Source organism: Physeter macrocephalus, chromosome 5, assembly GCF_002837175.3.
Source record: "Physeter macrocephalus isolate SW-GA chromosome 5, ASM283717v5, whole genome shotgun sequence".
Lineage (NCBI taxonomy): Eukaryota > Metazoa > Chordata > Mammalia > Artiodactyla > Physeteridae > Physeter > Physeter macrocephalus.
The window spans coordinates 35,954,406-35,972,849 of record NC_041218.1 but is presented as its reverse complement, the minus strand read 5'-3'; the positions used below and the strand labels follow the sequence as shown (position 1 = coordinate 35,972,849).

The 18,444-nt window shown below is 35.5% G+C and overlaps 1 protein-coding gene across 30 annotated transcripts in view; it reads left to right on the top strand.

Annotated features, from left to right (window-relative positions):
* The window catches only part of FOXP2 (forkhead box P2), a 536,717-nt gene that overhangs the window by 408,462 nt on the left and 109,811 nt on the right, over window positions 1–18,444 (top strand). For 26 of the 30 annotated variants that reach the window (XM_055084891.1, XM_055084888.1, XM_055084875.1 and 23 more), the window contains one exon: window positions 9,512–9,586. The exons of the other annotated variants lie outside the window; for them this stretch is intronic. In XM_055084891.1, coding sequence (XP_054940866.1) covers window positions 9,512–9,586 — 75 coding nt within the window. The remainder of the gene's footprint in view (window positions 1–9,511; window positions 9,587–18,444) is intronic. 30 annotated transcript variants of the gene reach the window in all.

Below are 18,444 nucleotides of genomic sequence, written 5' to 3'. Positions count from 1 at the left end.
GGGCCGGCGCGTCCGGAGCCTGTGCCCCACAACAGGAGAGGCCACAACAGTGAGAGGCCCGCGTACCGAAAAAAAAAAAAAAAAGAAGAGCTTAACATATTCTCTTGAACAAAGCAAACAAGCATAGAACAAAAATAGAATATTCTACCAGTACTCTGCATGAGTATCTCATGCCAGAAGTGTCTGTTGACTGCTGTCTTCATCTCCTCTTAAAATGTAATAAGTACATCACTTGTAGGAGCACTACAGGCATCTTTTGTTTTCCAATGACTTTAGACACATGAAAGATACTTGATTAACGTCCCTGGACATTCAAGTTGTCTAAGTAGTCAGTGGACAGGTGTAGGTCTTATTCTTCTCACAGACGGCGCCAGGTCATCTGCCCCATTCTTGAGCTCAGCCTCACCTCTGCAGACAGCTGGGCTCTGTGGATGAGAGGTGTCCATATCTTTTCTATTCCTGGCTCCTCTGCTGAGGTTTCTAACAAGGGTGCCAATTAGTGCCAGTTATGATGGCAGCTTTCTGAGGTGAATAAGAAGGGGATTGACGAAAACCAGGGTGAAAAATCTGAGTTCGACACTGTTATATTGTGTAATCTTTGTTAATTCTTCAGTTCTTTTAAGCTGTGAAATGGGGATCAAATTTATTTTAGAAATGTCAGTGGATTTAATTGATTAATATTAAGTACTTTAAAATCTCAAATCCTCCAAATATGTGGTATGTGGATTGAGACAATAGCCATCACTAAACTTTCTTTGCTAGTGTTTACCTACCCTTTCTTTTTTAAAGAAAAGAAAAGAAATAATTTAGAATCTGTTGAACAAGGAAAAACAAATGAGTATGTAATCCTAATTTTTATATATTAAACTGTGTTTTGCAGAATAGAAAGTCTGATTGTACAAGCTGACATTTTAGGAGAGGAAAAGATTTATAAAGCTGACATTATGACAGAAATTTGTGATTACTTCACTTAATTTTGCAACTAGTAAAACACGAGGTGGCCAAGATCATGGCTTCCAGCCTTATCTTTTGTCTGTCTTTGGATTATAACCTAAAATTTGCTCCGAAACTTAATTTAAAGGCTATCAAAGTTTAATCCTAATCTTGGCAGTGAGATCATTGATTGAAACGTTTTGAAGTATTCTTGTTAGTTTATTTCTCCGGCTTCAAGTCACAGAAATACACATAAAACTTAAACAAAAAAGTGGGATCTATTCAAAGATACAGAATTGGTCACAAAATACAAGGAAATATGAAACAAAAATCTGGTCACAGAACGATAAGAAGCAAAAGCAAGATCGTTGGACAGGCTCTGTGGGGTCCCAGCATTAGGCTGGATGAATTCCCGTTTATTATTCTCAAGAATCAGTTATTGAGAGAGGGAATCTGATTGGCCTATTTGAAGCAGCCACCTACCCTTGAGCCAGTCCTACCAATTTGCATATGATGTTGGGAGCTGGGGTGCAGAATGGGGATGGTCCCCCAAGAAAAACTTTGGTGTTGTTAGCAAAAAGAGGAATAGATTCCAGGTAGGGAAGATCAACGGATTTCCTCTGTAGTCACTGAGCTAGTTTGCTGCAAGATTGTAGCATGGTCTCGACAATAGTTTTTTTTCTCAATGAACTCTACTCTTTCAACAGTAAGGAAACAAAAGGCAATAGGGAACTGTAGGGAAATAGCACCTAGTAACACATTTGTACATGCAGATTCACTAATACATATGTTCCTAAGGATTATATAAAAACCAAATTTATTTTAGATGAGTTCTCTTTCTGTTTACATAAATACAACCTTAACTACATTTTGAGTTTGAATAATTAAGGAAATAGGAACCCCTAATTTAATTTCATAAATTTGGATTTTCATGTTGAGTTTGTTACCAGTGAATGGTATAATTTGGCATGTTCAGCAAGGAAAAGAAAATATACTATTTTTAAAAATTTTACACTGATCCATGAAGAAAACAAGCAGAAAATTATAAACTTTTAATAATCAGTACCTTCAACAATATTCTGTATGTCCTTGGACCAATTTTTAAAAATCAGTCTGTGTTAGTAGACCTAAGGAATTCCCACCCTGATCATAAGCACTGCTGTTCCTTGTCATTCTCTCCACATCACCACTCCCGCCGCCCACCTACATGGCTTCCTGATCCAACCGTATCCCATGATTAATGATGACATTAAAGAAACTCTCGCTCTTTTGTATTGTTCACTCTGACCTTGCTCTCCATTCTCCAAACTGTGGCTTCCCTTACTCCTACTCCCAAGCAAGCTACTGAATGTTCCTACAGAAAATCACAGTATCAGGCAGTATTGAGTCCACAACTTCACCTTAGCCTTCATCGCTGTTTAGCAGTTGTTTCTAAACTCCTCACTCCCCCCTCCCTACACCAGCTTCCTGCCTTAACTGTCCCCTTTAAGCTCCTACATCTCACACCGAGCCCCTATTCCCAGTGACTTCGTCTCCTACTTCAGAGATAAAATGTAGAGGCCACCAGGTAAGATCGTCCTCTGCCTCTCTCATCTCCACTCCTAAAACAAACCCATATTGGCACCTCTCTTTATGCCCTTTTGTATCACAGTGAGATCTTTTCTCCAAGGCCAACTTGATACCTGCCCTGCCCAGCCTTTCCTATGACCTTGTCATGTCAGCCTCACAACTGCTTTCCTGTATCTTCAGTCTCCCATTTTCTGTGAGTCTTCCTGTCTTTAAAAACCAAACACCCACAAAACAAAATCTTATTTGAACCTTTGTTTTATATCAGACAATCTTCCTAACCCACTCCTTTCCTTCATCATTAAACTTTTGGAAAGAATGGGTTACCCTTCAATCTCTATTCCTTCTTTAACTTATTATATTATATCTCTGTCACCACTCCCATTCTGAAACTATTCTTTTGAGTATCACTGATAACCTCTGAGAGTTGTATTCAAGTCAAAGTCCCATCCTACTAGACCCTGTCAGAACACTTGAGACATTTGACACCAGTCCTCTGAATGTGGTGGCTTTCCTCATCTCTGTCCATAACTTTCTATGTTCAGTTGTTATATCAGTGGTGCTAAACTCCGGCTGCACATTATCATTACCTGAGGTGCCTGAGCGCCATCCTAGCCTAACAAAATCAGAAGCTGAAGGCGGTGGAGCCCAGCATCAGTATTGACTCAAAGCTCCCCAGGTGATGCTAGCACATGGCACAGGTTGAGAACCATTCCTTTAGATGATCTCAGTGACAGAACGTATCCACTTCCTGTGGGGTCACCACCACATAAGGTCTCAGATCTCTATATATCTTGCCTTGTCTCCTGAACTTGAGGCTTACGCCGTACTCAAATGTTTGCTGGAAATAACTACCTGGATGTCCTGCAGTAAGCTCTAGTGTAGTATTTCTAGTATTTTCAGTTAAAGCACATTCTCCTCTCTTCCTTAAAAACCAATTTTTTCTTGCATCCTCTTATCTTGCTGGTGACATCACAGCCTACTCCCAGTGTCCCTTAGCCTTCACTCTCTCACTCTATCACTCAGGTAGTCTTCACATCCTCGGAAGTTAGCCTCTCCTCAAATTGAGTATCCTGTTCTTCCTTTTACTGCTCTTCATTCAGCCCAGACCATAAATAACTCTCTGGTGAACCTTTGGGCATCTCAGGCTACCGGCTACCCATTTTTCCCGATTCCAGTCTAAGCCCATGCCCTCATGCTTTTCTCTTGTCTCCTTAAAAGAAAATTTGCTCCTCCCCTTTATCTCAGGACATGACAGAAATTCCCTTTGTCTGATGGGCAGAACTTGTCATAGTCCCAGCTTTCTAGTCTTCTCTCGCCCCCGTCCTCATCCATACCACACTCCAGCCATACCCACGTGATCGCATTTCTCAAGTACAATTCTAAATCTTTTGGATTCTCCCTTTCTTCCTTTCCACGTCTTTCTTTTTCGAGTAATAAATTCCTCATTCTTAATATATTCTTCCAATACAATGGAACTGTACTTTTTACCTCTTCAGCAATAACGTTTCTAATGTTGAGTCTCAACCTAGGATCCATGGGAAGAATTCAGGAGGTCTATGCATATGAATGGAGGAAAAAGTATTCTCACTTTCACTTCTAATTAAAACTTAATATTTTCTTCTATTATGAATGTAGGTAACAAACCACAATAGTATTGGCAGTATCTGTGACATTGTCCTCAAAACAAATTACAGATGTTTTCATCTGTTGGCAAAAATATCTAGAAATAGTAGTTATGCTTATTACTACTTAAAAATTATAGTGGTTATTAAACCTGACATTGTATCTTATTATTTAATGTATTTACAAAGAAGCACATTTATTAATATTTCACAAATGTGGCTTTTTAAATATTTTGAAAACTGAATTTCAACGTAACTGATTTCCTTTCTAATTTCTTACATTTTATTTTATGCAATTAAATTTTTTTTTGAGGAGGCCATTCTTGACTTTAATGGCGTGTCAAAGGGTTCAAGATTCAAATGGCACTTACTTAGTTGTATCCTAGTTTACAAGGCTTTTCCCCCCGCTCTCCTCTGAAACCAAGGACAATTTTCATTCATTTTTATATCCACATGGCTAACATAATTTATAGCACACAGTAGGTACTGAAAAATGTTCACTGACTGAATAATGGAATAGAAGAATGAGAAATTACCTGTCCCACAAATATCCTGAACACAGAAGACAATATTTCTCAAAGTGTAATCATGGAAGTTCTAAATCACAATCACCAAGATGCTTGTTAAAATGCATATTCATGGGCCCTATCTCAGATCTTTTGAATCTGAGTCCCTAGAAGTGTAGAATTTTCAATTATAACAGTTCAGCCAGACATTCCTTTACATGCTAACGTTTGAGGACCCGTTCCAGTAGGCTATTGTGATGCACAGCAGCCTTAAAAAATAAATAAAAGCATGAGCTTTTGTAAACAATTTCAGCTCCCTGGGCTCTATTTTCTTTCTCTGTGAAGTGATTCTTTAATGGCTGCCCCCTATTCTCCTCAATATCATATGGGTTTTGTAGTCAGTGCCACAGAAGGAAGTAAGGCAGGACTTACTCCTTGTTCAGAATGAAGAATGAAGAGTCTTCGGGCATGTGCTCATATTGGTTTGGTCCTGTGGGGTACATGGTCCCTGCACCTCGTTGACTGACTCCAAACAATATACCACCTACTCAGATCCACTGGTCTTATGAAATAATGTTTGCCAGGCAGCAGTTCTCTTTTCTTCACCTCCTCTGTCAGGGCTAGGCAGCTTTTAGGTGGGCTGGGGATAGACGAAGTAATTTGAATTTGCAAAGCCAACACATATCACCCTGGCACAACTCTGGCCACACTGTCCCTGGGACAGTCTCCATCAGATGTGATGAACGGCCTAAAGATAGCCAACCAAGCCAACAGACAGAACAGTTAGAGTGGAGGAAAGGCCAGTTAACCGTTTAATTTTATTCCTGTTTCATACTAGGTCAAGAGTATGCACGTTTCTTGACTGACTGAACACTATTTTAAAATTTTTGCACCTTTAAAATGTAGATCACTATTCCATTCAGATATCATTTTACCACAAATTTTGTAAGACACTAAAGTTTTAAACATGTTAAAGAAAAATTTGATCCCATTTTCAGCCAGCTTCAAAAAAATTATAATTTAAAAATATTTTCATTCGTTAGGAAAGATCAATATATAATACTTTCCTATTTTTCTATGAAAATATACCTTCATCAACTTTGCAAAAATCATATTTCCTTGAAGTCACTTCACCTTGTCACTGAATGCAGACACCCTCATATTAACTTTTTGCTTTGCCACACCAGGCCTCTAAAGAGAAAAAATATTTTCTATTCATATGGAAGAGGCTTTGATTTGTATCATGAAGTCCAATAGGAGACGGAAAGCTATTTGAATGCAGATAGAATGTCTTGGGAATTTTTGCATCCTTTACAGTGTGTTTTATACACAGTAGAACTTTAATAATTTTTTATTTGAAAGAAATTGGATGTTCTGAAGCAATAATGATAGCTAATAAATATTAACTACATAGCTAAGAAACATTAAGTATATGGGTACCAGCACTATTCTAAGTACTTTATAAATCAATGTATTTAACAACCCTAGGACGTTGTTACTTACTACCCCCTTTCTAGAGAGAGAGGCCAGAAGAGCGAAGTAACTTGCTCAAGGTCACACTACTAGTAAGTGTTGAGTCAGGATCTGAACCCTGGCAGACTGTCTCCAGAGCTAGTATTCGTATTTCCAACACTGAACACTGAAGTCTTTATTGTTTTAACAGAAAATTGCAATGATCCGTATTTAACGGAAGAATAGTTTCCCTCTGAAGTTAATGTTGAAAGCCCATTCCAGTACACCGTCCTGGCCTTTTCACTGTTAAAAGGTTCTTTGGTGCTTATTTGAAACAGATGCAAACACTTAAAACATCGATTCACATTGTGTTTCCCTGTGATTTGCTGGATCACGTCAGGTTTCCTCCAGGAGACCCATTTCTAAATGACTCTCTGATTTCATTCGCCTTGCTACTCCTTCACAGACCTGCAGCTTCACGGATCTGTTCAAGCATGGTTGGTTGGAGGTTGATTAGTGCGTCTCTTGCCAACATTCTGTCTCTTTCTGTTGTAGAAAGCTCTAGGACAGCCAGGAGAAGAAGCTGGGTGGGTTTTTCCAAGCAGTTTCTTCAACCAGGCTTTTTGGCAAGACATGATGACGGGCTAATGGCAGTGCAAAGTTTATTCTCACATACTTTTAACTCCTGGAGTTATTAGTTGGGAGTTACTTAAAAGCCTGTGCCTTTCAAATGGTTTGCTTTTTTCCAGGGTATTGTTCTTCAGTAAACATAAGATTAAGTTGACTTTCTCTTTTCATAAATTTTGCTTTTTAACTCTATTTTTATTCCTTGCTCAACTCTTTTGATTATTTAAAGTGTATATATCTTATAATTTTGCATGCAAAATGACAGGGCAGAAATGTCACTGTGCGTCCTTAGTGTGGGACAGTCCTATCTCTTTTGTCCCTAAGGATAGATTAATGACAGTATCATTTTAATGTGCTGTATTTTTGTCTATGGTAACAGGAATGATTTGGCATTGTCAGGCAATGATTGCTTTGGTTAAACAAAGTTTCTGATGAACAAAAATATGTCATGGCTTCAGAAGGTCCTTCAGAATCTTGTTTTATGTCAAAGTTATCTCAATGGTTATCAGTTAAAATCATATTGGGGAAATGTTTGAGACACAATTAAAGAAGATATGTTTGGATTGTACTTAGATTTACTGAAATTATGTTTCTGAGTCATTTGAGCTGAGAATGGAGAATATTCTCTCTCACAGTGAAGCTTCAGGCTACTCCCATCACAGAGCTCTAATCTGTAGAAGAAATGTAGCAAAAAATCTCCGTCTTATAATGAAATCCTTCCGATAATTTTGGCACCTGTATCCTTTAAATGATGCCTACAGCATTTTATTTCATAGCATCTTTTGTGTATTTTTATCAGTGTACTTGTACCCGGTCTGGAAATGTCCGGTTTCTTAATCGTCTCTGTATCCTCCCTTCAGACTCTGTGATTGGGATGGCAGATCTTCAGCACCTGACATGTTTTGTCTATGTTAGGCACAAAGTACAATATTTAATTTGGGTGCTCTTGAAAGAGCTTAAGGTGATGTTGCTTATTTATGAAGTTTCATTTTCAGCACTAAATATAGTGTCGTGGCACCTTTGGAGTTCTCATGATGCTCAATGATTTTTGGTTTTAGGTAGATGAGTGTCGATCTGAGGATTTTCTTGTTAGTCTGGTTCATTGCTGTGGTAGGGAGTAGCATTTCATTTCTTTTTTTTTAAGGATGCTTATGACCTCCTTAAATAGCAGTCCAAAAATCGTGTGGCTTGTTTTGATTTTAACCAAAGTTACAGCTGCCTAGCTGTAAAGCAGTCAGTTTCTCTTATTATGACTAGTTCTTCAACTTGTACTGTTTTAAATTGCCTGCAATTAGCATATTTCAACCTTATTTTTAGGTTTAAATTGCAGTGTGAGAGTGTACTCTCCTCTTAGCTAATTAGTGCTATCAAGGAACAGTAGGTTACCTCATTAGTACCATGTGCATTTAATTAAAGAAGAGAAAATTGGAGTTAACCTCATAGTTAATATTTTCACAGAGTGCTTCAATGCCAACACCTTCAATTGGAGTCACACCCCTGTGTATCTAATTATGCACTGGTGCCAAATAAGGTTAGCAAGGGTACTACAAGGCTGTTGACAAAATAATTTAGATGAGAAAGTGTTTGTTGGATTCTGACAGTAAAATATAACTTGAACGTCTTCTCTTCATCCTCATCTGCCAGCGTCAGGTGACATACTTCTTCATAGGAAATTGAAGGGAAAGAATATTTTGGAAGCCATTTTTTTTTCTGTTTAAATTAATGTTGCTCTTATATTGAAGAAAATGGCATATAGTCATGTAAAGCATGTACAATCCGATTCTCAAACAGATCCCCTGAACTTCAGAGATGTATTTGAAAAGAATTATTTATAAGATGTAATATTTACATGCATCAAACCACTACAAATACTCCCTGACACCCCTACCGCATCCCTCCTTGCTTTTCTTGTTTTCTGATATAATTTCCCTTGTGTATCTGATGAATGGGGATCATCCTTTCATATCATACATGAAGTCTAAGGATGTGTTGTCACATGGTCTACGCAAATGCAGTGTAATCCTTTTGCCTTTCAGACAAAATCTTTTGAAATGTCTAATGCTACTTAGGTAAAAAATGACATTCCATGTCATTTATCAATAAATAATCACTTTGCTTTTACAGATAAAAATGCAAACTATTCATTTGAGTGTATAGAGTAATTTTCAGTACAAATGACACAATTCAACAGGTTTTAACAGAGATTACTGAGTTTAGCTCCCTAGTCTTAAATACGTATTTAATGGCAATATTTGTGTTATAGTAATGCAGAGCCAAGGCAGTTTATTTAAAGGGATTCTTGTGATTGTTCTCACATTTCATGACAAGATAGGATTTATGCTTATTCGTATTGGTTATAATTGACTACAAGTCAACAGTTAGCTTTTTCAAAAAAAGATAAAGTTTTAAGGAGAAATAGCATCCCATACTCTAAAATCACAGTACCATTTAAAGCTATAGGAATATTTATTAATAAACATTGGCCATAATTTTAGCTTAGAAGTGGGAAGTGAGGCTCCTAAGTCAATATCCTGGTAGATGATCGATAATGTTTGGTTAGTGGTTATTTCGTATGTTCAAATATTCAAATTAACATCTGCCAAATTATTCCTGTTTTTTAAATTTTATTTAATACTATTATTAGCTGTGAGACAAAGGTGGAGTAGTCTTGCCTAGGTCAACCTACCAAGATAATAATCCAAATAATATTTTCTTAAATGATAATGTACATTATTAGCGTTAAGCCTTAAGGTTGGAAAAAAAAGAAAAAAGCCAACTCCTGATTCTCTTTGTTTAATCTAGGAATTGCTTCCAGAAACAAAATTATGTGTCTGTGGCCACTCTTCTGGTGATGGGCATCCTCACAACACATTTGCAGTAAGTTACACTGGGCAATTAGTAATTCAGCTACTATGCACAAGGCCATAGACCCAACCCTGCTAAAGAGATGGTCTGTGATTTTCTATCAGCCACTACCTTCCATTGATACAGATGATCAAGAGATGACTAATGTTAAGGCACAGATGTAATTAGTTTGTTTTCTGTTACTTCTTATATTCTTGCTTCAATTATGTTTCATCAGATATACATACAGTTCACAGTTTCTGTGAGTTGGTGGCATTAAAGTTTACCTTATATATATGAGAGCATATGGCTTTTTCACCTCTGTACTTTTCTTGAACCACTACACTTTTCTTGAACAGATTTAGGAATAATTTGATGAATAGTATTGATATGCATAAAATAAGTGCATTGAGACTATGGATAGATACAGTACATATTTTAGGGAAAAGTTGCTGTTCCAAGTTCTACAAGTTACCATATAAATATGCCAAGGCCTGTTTTTACATATTCTGTCACTAGAGTGTAATTTGTCTCTTTAGACTATAATATCCAATGAAAATTGTTTCCATGACCCAGTTCACATACTGGTTAGCCTTGGAAATGAATAACAATCCTGAAGGGGCCGTTCAAGAATTTTTAAATAGAGCAACTTCATGTTTCTATTTACCATGGATACTACCTGTATTCCTAAGGAATCTCTAAATATGTAAGTCGTATATTTTCATATATAGAATTTTTGCTTGTTTCCTTAAGAATTGATGTACTTTTTTAGTTTCCATGGTCTAGAATATTCCTAAATTGACTCACCCAAAACTTATTTTTTTTACTACCATATACATAATATTTCCTAATTTATGATTGGTAGAACACAACATAATTAAGACTCATAGACAGATAATCAGGGTCTTCCTGAATGAAGAAGAAATATATAATTTCATACCTTAGTTGAAAAAAAGAGAGATTTTTCTCAATAAAAATAGTGTGAAATTAACATGGGATGCTCTTCTTTGTGGAAAATATATAAACTTTAAACATTTTTTAAATGTTAGATGCAAAACAAAAATGGAAATGGAAACAGCAGTTACATGTACTATTTTATGGAAATAGTGAATGCAGGGGATTGGTAATAAATTTTGCACATGAAATTAGGTTTCATAATGATCTGAAATTATCTAGTTTGGGATTTCATTCATTTTAATTCTGAAGTGTTTGCCCTCCTAAGCTTTCTTTACAATAATAACATTTGAAAAAATAGCAAAAATTAAAAAGTAGTGTTAAGTTTTGCTGAAATTATGTAAATTTATGTGAAAGACTAAAATAATCTTAATTTCTAGGTTTTCTCTGTATGTTTTGAAGAATATAAATTTAAGTTACCCTTCAAAAATAACTATATTTTAACTTAGTAAAGAAGATTCATTCAAAATTATACTTAAAAAATAGTGCATTAAAAATGGAACAGGCAGTATTCTTAATTGGTAACACTTATTCCTAAATAATTTCAATGGAAAAATTGTTTTCTTTAGACTGAAGAGTGAGATGGCTTAACCAATAATAGTGTTTGTTCTTTATATAAATCTGCTTCTACCATTTAAAAAATTATTCTCTACTCTACTGATGGAAAAATAAATCTACAGTAACAGATCTTTATATTTTCACTGAAATGTTTTCAGAATTACAAACGATGGAGAAATTAAATGAATGGCTCACAGGTGCCCTGCAGTTCCTCAATGGCAAGCCTGAATCTATAGCCCAAGTTTGTGATCACCAACGTATTAGTCTTTCCAGAGGTATGCCACATTGTTCATGGCTGCCTTGAATGCAGCGTTGAACAGGAGTCTGAGGTTGTGCCATGTGTCTGAGACTGCAGTTAGTCTCCAAGACAGAAAGAACAACAGGATAAATTAGTGAGGTCTGCTGTGGTTGGTGGTGCGGAGAGAGCACGGCAGTGCATGGATCAGGTGTTTTCCATCCCTGCAGTGCACCAAACTTAATACTTCAAATTAGTCACTGAGTGGCTTTGCAAATGATGGTTCTTGACTTCACAACACAAGGGAAACATTAAATACTAAGTAGGTGCTTATTTCCTTTATTGATTTTATTAAACTTTCTGCAAGCTAAAATGGCTACATAATGTGATTTAAAACCAAGATGCAAACTAAAACAAATACTATTTGTTATTCATAGTTGACAGTTTCTATGTGATGGTCATGGCTCTCTCTCTCAGTATTTGTTAAATTTTATAAGTACTAGTATGCTGGGGTGGTACTCGACTAAGTCTGAGCACCATGAGATTACTGGTGGGATGGAAGGAACAAAGGTATAGAAAGGATAGATAGGCGTATCTAAAACCAGTCCCATCCCTTTATAATCTATATACCTCACATTTATAATAAATTGTGAACCATTGTAATAGTTTTCCGAATTCTTAAGAGACCCTACATAATGCCCTATCAATGGATTAGCTTAATATCACACATATTACTTCCATGATTGATCAACCTTCACAAATAAAAACACAAAATTTTCAGGCATGTGTTCTAAAGTGGAAGATTAAATTAATTTTACCCCCTCTCTCCTATAAGTTTATTAACAAGCCTGAAGTAAAGTACTATAAATCTCAGGGGGGGAAAGCCACTTACAATGACCAAATGTAGGTTAAAGCCCAAATTATCTTAAAGAAATAGTAATGTTACATAGTTGAGATTAAACAGATGTCAAAAGCTCTCCATCATATCATCCTCTTTCAGGTATTTATGGTGTCAGGCTCCTAACCAAAGATGCAATGAAAATATATTTCAAAGGAGTATTTTCTGGTGTTTTGGTCTGGAAGTAGCCATAAGATGTTGGCCATCATCTAAGTATTGTGCCTCCTTATTATCATGTTGTTGAACAGTAGAGACACTTTTACGAACTCACTAATAGATTACGTTTATTGTGCCTCTACTAATTCACTGCAGTACTGGGCAGTAGTAATTGTACTCACATCATGTCTACCTAAAAACTGTAATCTTAAATTCTATTTCCTATTTTTTTTTAAAGAAATGTTTGGGCTCCAGAGGTTGTACATTTAATATTCTAAGAGTAACAATTTAATACTCTTATTATAAGTTTGAATTTTATGGGAAAAAGCATTAAGTTCTGGCTTTAAAAGACAAGACGATGAGTGTAAGTGAGCATCACTGTAAGAGATTTCTTTTCGATACTTGCTTTCCACCCTCAGTTTTTTCAAATGATGTATATTTAACTCTAATCTGGAAAAATCTTGACTTATTTTACTTTTCTTTCAAACTTTAGTAATGGAATTGGTGCCTTTCTTTCTTCCCTGATATATCAAACAGCTTTACAAGTGGCTAATTCTGTCAAGATGCTAAATTTCACAACCTTTGGCTTCCCTGCCACACAGTAGCAACCCAAGTTCACTCCTCAAGAAGTAGACCTTGTTGACACCTCATCTGCCTGAATGGCCTTATTAGCACCTACCTGCAGATAATATTATTGTTAGTCTTGCCTATAGGTTTTTACACCTATGTGAATACTATTTTACGCAGGACTCTGCCTGTTAGCTCTAAGTGCTAAGACAATTACGAGAATGCTCAGACTCCTTGTCTTCTGGATCTTAATTTCAAAACATTTACCACTGGCTCAAATGCATATCTTGATGAACAAAATTTGTTGGACCTATAAATTAAAAATAAGGCTTGGCTGGTCTTGGTCTAGCAGTTTTGTATCACATTCAAATTAAATTATATTGACCACATTGTCCTCTTTTCCCCTACAGATCTTGATTCTGTTGTGACTGACTCCTGAATGTTTTATTTTGATAGGAATTGTGGATTGGAAGAAAAAAGGAAAAGGGGATAGTTACAGTTTTCAGAATCTCTTATTTTCTGTTCCAAATTCATCTCTCTTTTTAGGCTTTACATAAATTCTGCCCAGTACCAAATACTCTGTCCCATGGGCTCTGGAATCAGCTTTCTAGATTGAATATCGGGCAAATTACTTGACCTCTTTTAGCCTCATGCTCTCAGTCTGTAAAATTAGGACAATAATAGCATCTGCCTCATAGGGTGGTACAGGGATTACATTTGATAACTCCCAAAAGTACTTAGCATGATGACTAACACATAGGAAGTGTGCAGTAGGTGTTTGAGTCAGTATCTGTAGTATCATCAGTATACTCTTGCTTGGACCAGAGAGGCAATTCTGTTTGACATAAATTTAGATATGCATTTGGTATTAACACTAAGGGGCTTTGGGCATCACCTTATGCCATAACCAGAACAGATGGAAACGTTCCTTCCTGAAAGTCTTTATATTCATTAATTTAAGTTGAACACTGACTTTTTCCCTCACAAAAATCAGTTATCCAAATGTTTTCTGATTTGTTAAGCTAAGTGAAAGAAAAAGAACCCTGCCTCACCAGAGCTAAATGATGTCCTCAGGCAGTCAAGGAAAATCATGGCTAAAGAATGTTAAGAAAAGTGATCGCGCTCTCAATTGTCTGTATCCAACCAGAACACGTGAAGATAGGAAATTAGGAAATACATGTGGCAGTCAGATTATCTCCAATTATTTCTTCCCTTCTCTTTTATAAACGTATTGGCAGAGATTAACCAAGAATTAGAGATAAATTACTACTTATTAGTAGCGCTGATCATTTTAACTAACAAGCTGGAGACAATTAACCTGGGATAAAAATTTTTGGAGAGTCCTTTCCATATAAAACCTATATTGCAAGATTTAACTCTTTGCTATTAATGCAAAGCTGTGTTAGTAAAATTTTAAATTTATGTTGAAGCAGTAAAAATCAGATTTGTTAATTCATCATGTTCATTTTGAGTAGTTTATATTCACTATTACGATGGGATTGGTATTGTGCTAGATCCTTTGATTTAAAATAAACCTTAAGATAATCAAACATTTCAATCACCTATGTTACAGCTGATTTTGTTAGTGCCATAACGCTATAATATAGTGATCATGTTTAGAGCTACTATTAAAAACCTTCCAGATTCTCCGTTGCAAGTAGAATAAAGGTTTCTGTTTTTAAAGCCTTGACTGACATTTGCATGCAACTCCTTGATTAATCTTTTTCTTTCCTAGTGTAACTCAAGATGTTAATAATTATCTTTACACACCTCACTCAGCTGGGATGTAGCTCCCTGAGCTCAGTTCATTCTAGACACCTCTCCTGAGTGATTGCCTCTCACCTTTTATTTTATTGCAATATTTGAGACTGCCATGAATTCTCTTGATGTTGGTTCCAAGAAGGACCAGTAGCAGAGCTTTTTCAATGGGGACTCCTCTTTGAAATGTATAATGAATAATTTACTCCCCTTGATGATTCACCAAAGCATTAGTATGGCAGAAATCAGGGGCTGATGAAAGGATTATTTATTTAGTTATCTGGTTTTGTTGTTGTTAATATATTTTTCATCAACTAAATTGATACACACACTAGAATATATATGTGGCAATAATGTGAATTTATGTTGCCCATTTGAAGACTGTGTTTGTCCTTTCACATTTAAAGTTATTTGTAATGAGCTATTAGTGATAGTCTCTACAAATATGAAATATAATCTGTATTAACATCTAACAGTTCACTCTATAGTTCTTGCATATTTCTAAACATCACTGATAAAATGTGTATTCTGTATTTATTATTTGTATTTCTGTTCCTTGTATATTTCCACATCATTTATTGTAGCATAATAATAAGTGAAAGGCACAAAAAAGTCATCCTAGTGTATACATTTTCACAGCTCATGAGCACACACACATACACAAACATACATACACATACACAGCTAAAAGATCAATTATGTAAAAGAACGTCCATGTGTTTTTATTGAGTGCTATCTGCAATTCGTTTTTCTTTCTCTTCTTTTTGAAGTTAAATTCTTTACATTTGTAACGTTCATTAGGCAAATGAGTTATTTGTTATGCACATGAACGACAAATTATAGAATCAAATTTTTACTGGCACCATTCATGCAGCAATATATTCACTTAAAGATATTTCTAAATAACCAGATTTTTCTTATATTTTAATACATAGGATATCATGTTAAACAGTACATGATTCCCATTGGCATTCAAACTTAAACCTGAAACTGCACACTACACTTTAAATCTTTATCCAGTGGGGTTCAGAAAGCTTACTGTTATCAGAATTTGGTCATGCTGTAATCATACAATGCACCATACATCTTAGATGAAATTGCACTTGTTTATTTACAATTAATTATATTCCGTATCGGAATGGTAATAAATTTGGTGCAAGTAGATTCATGCTACTGATAAAATAAAGAATAAAGTCTTATATCAAGTTAAGCTTTTCAAGGTGAAACTTTTTTGTTGTATTTAACATTGAGGAACAGCATGAAATGCTCCGGCTCTTGCAGCCATGTTCCTAAGCTCTTTTCCCTGAAGTCGTCATTACCATTCCGGCAGCCCTTCTTCCAGTTCTCTCTTAAGAGAGATAGTGTGAGATATTTTGGAATATTGGCAGAAGTAATCTACCATTCAAATTCAGTGTGTTATAACATGACACTCCAGAATAACAATATAATATCTTAATTCTAATTTAGGATTTGAGTTGTAAAATATTTAGTGGGGCTTAAAACAGTATAGAATGAGAGAGATCTGAAGAGATATTACTTAAGTACTCTTACGTAAGAGTATTCTTAAGAGATACTACAGTGAAAAGGAGGCATCAAGTAAATATCTCAGAGATAAATTCTCTGTGTAATTTTAGAGAGAGAAAGAATGTTGGCAAAATGATATCAAAATTTGATAAACAAGCTTAAAGGTTTAGAAATTTAATGTTATATATGCAATATTTTCTTGATACATAGGTAATCAATATAAAATTAAAAGAAATAAAATAATATGAATAACATGTGTACTGTTGTTTTATCTTTATTTCTCCCTAAATCATTGTTGCCTGTAAGTTGCATCTCTCTTATACTCTCTTATATTAAGGGTGAAAAATATACTTCATTTGCATATTAAGGCTGGAAAGTATACGTCTTTTGCATGTTTACCCTTGTCTTTCTGTAAATTACCTACATAGTCATTCTGCTTTATTAGAGGGGTTCTGCCCTGTTAGCGCATTGCCAAAATAAGGAGGCGAGGGTGTCTAATCAACATGCATTTCCATCCTGTAGTAACTGATGGAATATGTTAGCTTAAAAGAGCCTTAAGATTCATCTAATTCAACTCCTTTATTTTACAGTTGAGAAAACTAAAGAATCCAAGTGACTTTCCTTATATCTCTTCATTATTCATTGAATTCAAGGAGAACTCTTGATGATCTGATAGTTCTTTAGTCTTGAGCCATGGTTCATATATATTAATTTTGGCAAGCTGTGTACTTTAATTTTAATTCTATATATCTGTTAAAGAAAGAAACCACTCCCTTTTTCCAAATGTTGCTAATCACATTTACCTATAATAAGGTTTCAAAAACCGGGTCAGTTTCATGATCACTTTTGAAATTACCGTGCATATTACCCGACTACTTGAGGACACTTCTTTTTTAACATCTTTATTTTTAGAGTCATTTTCCCTTTATCCCCTTTTATTTATTCCCTACATATCCAAGCAAGATCAGTTGCTCTGTAGGGTTTCCCTGGCTTTTCAGGTTGTCTCTTTACTATCCATCAGACAAATATTATGTCTTTACAATTGAAAATAAGTGATTTGTGGGTCATCCTGACTTTAAAATACAAAGTAAAGTGGATGATATAATATTGATACTTTAAGTCTGGTATTGAAATATCAAACATTTAAATAGGTAAAGTTCAGAATGGATTCTTGAATTGACCAGATGAAAATGCTAAGTGACTAACATACACCTTTGATCCTGTAAAAAATATTCATAGCACTTGTAAATTGACTACTTAAAGCTATAGAAATGAGTACAGAGATTAGAAGTCTGTTGAGAAACTGTGCTTCTAGAAAAGTCCTACAAAGTGTCCGGAACGATCAATGCTATCATTGTTAATTAGCACATAAACCCTTTTTTTATTGTTACCATCATAGGATAAATAATTGCTCCTGTTTCCTTTTCTTATAACTTGTGTACAGTTTTTAATGGCTGCCCAGTGTCTGCTGGATAAAACTTTACAAACCGCAGCCTTGCAATTCTGTTCCCCCACCACTGGGCTCTTTTCCTTTCCCAACTTTATGCCCTATTATTTCACAAATAAAAATGTTGGGTTCTAACTGATATATCTACTTCCTGTTCCCAAACATACACTATTCCATTTTTTTCTGTTCCTTTTCATGTGTTATTATCACTCTGTAACTTCCTCTCTTTTCTTATCAGCTTATCAGATTCTACTGGTTATACAAGGTCCAGCTCAATTACTATCCCACAGGAATGCTCTTTCACCAATGTAGTCCACATTGGTTGATCACTCTTTTGATCTTGTATGTCTATACTAATCCATTCCACACTTTTGGAATGATTCTTACACAGCCCCCTGACGTTCAGTTCCATTCAACACATATTCACTGAGCACATTCTATGTATCACTCACCATGCTACAAAAATTATCAGTAAAATAATGATCACCTGCATTTGAAAAGTGTATACTACGTAGGTGGAAAATACGTAATTTAGGACTGAAAAATCAATGCAAACTGTAAAAAAAAGACTTAATCATTGTACTGAGGAATTGAGGACAAGTAAATGGAAGAGGTTTATTAGAGGTGAAGTTTTGAGAAAAAAAACAAAACAGAAATTCATCACGCTAGAAGGGTAGAGAGCATTCCGGGCGATGAGGACAGAATAAGCTAAGTTATAGAACAGAAAGAAAAAAAAAAGGATAGGTGGTTTTCAAGTTAGGGCATAATGTATTGTATCTTGGGAATCGGAGAAC